This window comes from Amyelois transitella, chromosome W (genome assembly GCF_032362555.1).
Source record: "Amyelois transitella isolate CPQ chromosome W, ilAmyTran1.1, whole genome shotgun sequence".
NCBI lineage: Eukaryota > Metazoa > Arthropoda > Insecta > Lepidoptera > Pyralidae > Amyelois > Amyelois transitella.
This window is the reverse complement of record NC_083536.1, coordinates 2,559,664-2,566,265: the sequence shown is the minus strand read 5'-3', so window position 1 is coordinate 2,566,265 and position 6,602 is coordinate 2,559,664. Positions and strand designations below refer to the sequence as shown.

Here is a 6,602-nt window from a genome sequence, read left to right as displayed (position 1 = left end):
TGTGTAGTACGGAAAGAAAATGCGTCTTCTTCCGGTAACCAATGTAAACCAAGGATTTTTATAATTACTAATTAAAAGAATTATTTTTATTACGAACACGCAGCGTTTATTCAGCCAGAGAAAACAGAGAGATATATAGACAATACAGAGTTGGGATCATAGACATTTAACATCTTATAGTTTTAATTATTATCTTAGTACCTAATATTACCACATTGCCACTGAGTAGCGCTAGTTTGTATGTGACATAAAAATATTTCATATTATTTCGATACCAATGACTAACACCCCCACTATATCGAAATAACAAAAAACAACAACAATGTTTACATTAATTATTTTCTATCTATACCCAAGTATTTCATAAATTGGTAATGCTTTGCCCCAGACAAACCCTTAGTTAATAAATCAGCAGGCATTTGAGAGGTCCGAACATATTTAGTTTCAATTTTTCCTTTTTCAATAACTTCACAAATAAAATTATATCTCACATCTATATGTTTGGATCTCTTGTGTGACTGATGACTGTTAGCGAGCTTCAACGCACTCTGGCTATCGTTAAATATAATTAATCTTTTACAAGAACCAAGTATTTCTTGTTCAATATTTCGCAAATATATGGCTTCACGACATGCTTCCGATAAAGCCATGTATTCTGCTTCACAGCTACTCAAAGCCACTGTGCGCTGTTTCCTGCTCTCCCATGAAACAGGAGAACCACACTTCATAAAACAGTATCCGGTATATGAACGCCTATCAATAGCGTCACTCGCCCAATCAGCGTCTACATAACCTATCAAGTCTGGTGTTTCCTGGGAGTACCTTAAACAATAGTCTTTAGTCTTATACAAGTATCTCAAAATTCTTTTAGCATAATTAAAGTGAACATGCGTATAAGACCTATTAAATTGAGACAAATAACTGACAGAGTATGCTATGTCTGGTCTAGTTAACACTGCTAAGTACATTAAACTGCCTATTAACCTTTGATAAGGTATGTTATCTTCACAAACATTGGATTTTTCAAGATTTAATTTACATTCAATAGGTGTAACAGCTGTACTACATTCAGACATATTAAACTTTTGCATCAATTGTTCAATATAATTCTCCTGATCAAGAGTTACTACATTAGACTTTCTATTAACATTAACTCTCATTCCTAGGTATTGTTTAACTTGACCAAGATTTTTAATTTTAAATTTATTACTTAAAGCTTTTATTAAACTATCAGTCTCAGAATTATCATTTGAAAATATTAGAAAATCAACAACATAGATCCCAACAATTACCTTTTTATCATTGTTACAATTTCTCATAAATACACAAGGTTCTATTTTACTTTTAGTATAACCTAAATTACATAAAGTTTCCTTTACTCTATCATACCAGGCTAGCGAAGCCTGTTTTAGGCCATAAACTGCCTTTTTTAATTTAAGGACCTTATTACAATTTACAATAGGAAAACATTCTGGTAATTGCATAAATATATCCTCTTTTAGATGACCATTCAGAAACGCTGTGGTGACATCTAAATGAGTTATATCCATATTTAACTGTACACTTAATGCAAACAGATAGCGTAAAGTTGAATGTCTTATAACAGGGGAAAATGTTTCCTGATAGTCAACACCAGGTCTTTGTGTGAATCCCTTAGCAACTAAGCGTGCACGATATCTCACTTTATTGTCACAATATTTCTTTTTAAGAACCCACTTGCACTTTACCACTGCACCTGAATCTGGAGTGTCTACCAACTCCCAGGCATCATTTTCACTAAAACAATCCAGCTCTTCCCTAATAGCACTTAACCACTGTTCCTTCTCTGGTCCTGCCAACGCTTCCTGCACAGTTAGATCACTAGCATCATCCAACGCCTCCACACCTACATCAGTACACATGTTAGAGTAGCCATACCTCTCAGGTTTCTTTCTAATCCTGTCATTCCTTTTCTGCTCTGAATTACCCAATTCAGTTGACTCTGCATCTTCATACTCGCTTGGGATGTATGTCACATCAGAGTTATCTACATAACTCTCAATCATAGTGTCCTCTGCTTCTTCTGAAAATGAGTCCCCCACTGAATCTAAGCTCTCTTCATTGGACTCTTTGCTTTCCATTATAGGTATAGATGGGCCTTTCTCTACTAACAGGAAAATCATGGTCCAAGCATTTTTTTTTATTTTGGCTATATAATTGCATATTTTTATTTATTTAAACATATAATATAAAAACCTGTTATTTAAGGAGCCAAGCTTAATCAATATTTAGATTCATAATCATTTCATAAATTCGGTATAAAAGCCACTAAAAACAGTCCTCTGTTATGTCCTAATTCCGGATCGAGTATGATTCGATACGGTTTTTATTAGTTGTATTTAAAAATGTAAAATCTTATGACTCTATAAACATAAAGAATATCGAATGCATGTAAACAAAAAACAATTATAATTTTAGAATTTTTTTTTGTACTAAAAACTATTGTTCGAATTTTGTCCATACATTTTTTGAACAGTCCTCTGTCACAATTTGAATAACGCGCCACAAAAATATTAAACACTATTCTAGTTACATTTTCCTTGAAACCGAACGTTAACAGTGTGAAGTTTGCTCGGTCGCCATGCTAATCAAGTCGCCGCCATTTTTGCGCAGTGACAACTCCGCGTCTATGTGGGAGCCACGTGTCTGTAGTGTCGAGTGAACATTCCTCTGGTAAGTCTATTTTACGATGTTTTATGTGTTATAATTATATTTATTCAACAAAATAATTGCTCAGAGTGATAATTATTAGCTGTATCTGTGTTGTGAAGTAATATTGAAATTGATACGTGGTATGACATTATTTACGTAAAAATAACAGTCCTCTGTGCAACAGTCCTCTGGAAATTTATAACACAGAGGACTGTTCAATGTGACAGAGGACTGTTTTATTTGACGTCCGTGTATTTTATTAAAATATTGTTTACAGTCTGCACTAACCGTCTGCTTGTCAATAGCCTCTTTCTTTCTGACATTGGCCTGTCACACTAATTAAGGTCTTTTGTTTTCTATTATTATGGATTTTGAAATATAAAACAATACGTACCTATTAACTACCTGTTTTTAAACCCTCACGGGGTTTTTTTTAAATATTGAAAGTATGTTTTATTGTTTTAGTATTGCCGCAATGCCACCAAAGAAGAAACCTAAAACCAAAGAAGAAATAAAAGAGCAGAAACGAATTGCAGAAAGATTAAGATATCAACGGCTAAAAAATGACCCTGTAAAAAGAGAGCAATTGAAGGAAAAAGAACGACGAAACTACCAAAGAAAAAAGGAAAAAGGTACAAGAAAGTCAGTTAAAGATATGAGTCGACGTGAACACAAAGCTGTGACTAAAGAATGGAGAAAACACTGTGCTAAATATCGCGCAAAAAAAAAAGCCTTGAAAGAAATTACAAACAATTTTGTACGACAAAATACGCCGGAATCCGATTGTTCACCTTCTCCTCAACGTTCTGTCTCTCCATCAATACTACATGTGACCACTTCACGAAATGTGAGAAAGCGTAATGCTAGAAAGAAACGTGACAAAATTATAAAGGATAAAGACAAAAAGATCGAGTATTACAAAAGAAAATCCGAGAAGTATCGGAAGAGATTAGAACGTTTGGAAAAATCTAAGACAAAGGAAGACACACCTAACACTAAACTGACCAAAATGTGTGATTCGCCAGAAACTCGCAGAGAAGTAATCAAAAAGGCGTTATTCGGTGAAGTGTTGAATGTACAGCTGAAAGAAAACTACGCTAATTTAAAAACCTGCAAAGAAAAACAAATATTCGGAAAAGTCGTGTCCGGTAAACTAATACACAAGTACAAGTTATGGCGAAACAAAGATAGTGCTATATCTTATAAAACAATTCAGAAGTCAGCGCGTCAATCAGTTTTAGTACCCAAGCTTCGGACTCGTAAAGACAAAATTTCATCTTATTGCATAAACACTGTACGAACCTTCTATGAAAATGATGACAACAGCAGACTTGGCGCAGGAAAACGAGAATGCCTGACCAGAAAAGGGGTTAAAAAACAGAAAAGATATCTATCGGATAGCATCGCAAATTTACACAAGAAGTTTCAAGCTGATCATTTTAAAATAAGCTACACAACGTTTTGTCGTCTACGTCCTTTCTGGGTCATAACACCAAATGTAAACGAACGTGATACGTGCCTCTGCATAAAGCACGCGAACATCAATCTGAAACTGTCAGCATTGCACAGGCGAAGAATTTTGACTTACAATAGTCACACTGCACTGCTTGAAAAGACATGTTGTAATCGCCATGATGAGCTATGTTTGTCACGAACCTGCCAACACTGTATTGACAAGAATCCTGACTACAGGGAGTTTAATGACAGCAAAACTATTGAATTTAAAAAATGGATATCCGAGAAACAAACTTACAACGACCCCAAGACCAAGAATGCTCGAACAGTTACCAAATATCTAAAGAAAACGTTCACGGTTCGCCCACGAGAACTAATAGAAGAGCTGCACGAGGATTTGGAAGCCTATTATCAACATGAGAGAAACATTACGCATCAATACAATGCTATCAAGAAATACAAACAAAACCTTACCGACGAAGACGCTATCATACATATGGATTTTTCAGAAAATTATTGTTCCAAATACGGTCAAGAAATACAAGCATTTCATTTTGGAGGGTCGAGACTTCAGCTAAGTCTTCATACTGTGGTAGTATATACCAAAAATTCTATCAAGTCTTATTGTACCGTTTCCAAAAATCTTACACATTTACCAGCTGCTATATGGGCACATTTGCGGCCAATCTTCAAAACTCTCCCACCTAACATAAAGAGCATCCACTTCGTCAGCGATGGACCCGTAACTCAATACAGAAACAAAACGATGTTTTACATTCTGGCATCAAGGCTTCAACAAGAAGTTTTAAATCTGAAGAAGTTTACGTGGAACTATTCAGAAAGCGGTCATGGCAAAGGGGCCCCTGATGGCATTGGAGCGACCTGCAAGAGAACCGCTGATGCCGTCGTCGCTACAGGAGGTGATATTGATAGCTTGGAATCATTTGTAGAGGCCATTCAACGAAGATGTTCCGCAATTACCTTGTTCACAATCGACGATAAAGCCATCCAAGAATTGACAGATGACCTTCAAAATGAAACTGTTAATTTAAAAAGCTTTAATGGCACTCTAAAAATACATCAAGTAAAGGCTGAAATAATAAGAAGTCCTTTGGAATCAGTTTCAAGTGCCGCTAAACTCATAATGAAAAGTTTAAGTTGCACTTGTGAAGACGAGTGCCAGCATTTCAATTTAGGAGTGTTACAGTATAAAAACAAGAAAAAAATTAACGTAGATGATATTTACACAGACTCTGAAAGTGAAAACATGGACAACTCACAGGATTCCACAAAAGAGATCAACGGCGACGCTGCAGTGGCTGGACCTAGTTCAATCAACCAACAGAATTTCACTATCGGTGATTACGTCTTGGTTAAATTTCTAGTAAGAAACACTGAATATTATTATGCTGCAGTAATCAATAAGATAGACATGGAAGAAGGGGAACTAACAGTAACCTTCTTAAAAATTTGTGATGACAAAGGACACACATTTAGAGTCGATGAAAATGATGTTTCTGATGTGTCCTTTGACCAAGTATTAAAGAAGTTGCCAAACCCAGATATTACCCTAAAAGGGAAACGAATATTTTATTATTTTAATATACCTGTACCTGTTTTTGAGAAATAAGTCTGCATTGATAAGTAAAGGCTGATTCTTAGTACCTAAGTTTAATTTTGATTATAATTATTTTAATTCGTTACTTAGAGAGCTAAACTCGCAATTTGTTCCTGATAAATATAAGTATTTAAATTCTGTATGTGATACAGTATTCAATAAAGAAGAGAATTCATTTGATTACATTTAATAATTAATATTGTGTTTTTCTTTATATAAACATTGACATAAATTGTTCTCTGGGTGGAAAAAACAGTCCTCTGTGTGGCAAAACAATCCTCTGCCGCATTTTTTTACAAAATTGCCTATAATTCGAAAAATAAGGGAAAATTACAATGGTTTCTTGTTTATATGTATTTATATTATAACTATCCACCGACTTAACATATTATATTTTTAATTTTCTAGAAAAATAGGGTTAGGACAACTTTCTATAGACAAGTTTCCAGTTAGTAGATAAAGGCCCAGATACTTCAGGTTTCACATCTTCCATTATCATAACATCTCTGCTGGTACTGACTTTCTTGGTGATAGGATTGTAAACTCGATACCCTTTTATGTCCTCTGGATAGCCCACAAGTATCTGCTCCTCTGACTTCTTGTCCCATTTTTGGCGTTTTTCCTTTGCCACATGCACCATGACACGGCTGCCAAAAATGCGCAAATGACTTATATCGGGCTTACATCCTGTCCAAACTTCATAAGGCGTCTTGTCATTCAATGCTGGAAGGACAGTACGGTTATGCAAATAAACTGCTGTATTACATGCTTCAGCCCAAAACTCCTTGCCCATCTTGGCATCAAATAGTAAACACTTAGCCTTTTCTACTATTGTACG

At 35.1% G+C, this 6,602-nt stretch overlaps 1 protein-coding gene across 1 annotated transcript; it reads left to right on the top strand.

Annotated features, from left to right (window-relative positions):
- Nucleotides 1-2,149: 2,149 nt before the first annotated feature.
- On the top strand, nt 2,150-6,230 carry LOC132904031 (uncharacterized). The gene is made up of 2 exons (XM_060953958.1): nt 2,150-2,712; nt 3,157-6,230. The coding sequence occupies exon 2, from the start codon at nt 3,167-3,169 to the stop codon at nt 5,774-5,776; it is 2,610 nt and encodes an 869-aa protein (XP_060809941.1). The 5' UTR covers nt 2,150-2,712; nt 3,157-3,166; the 3' UTR covers nt 5,777-6,230.
- The last annotated feature ends 372 nt before the right edge of the window (nt 6,231-6,602 follow it).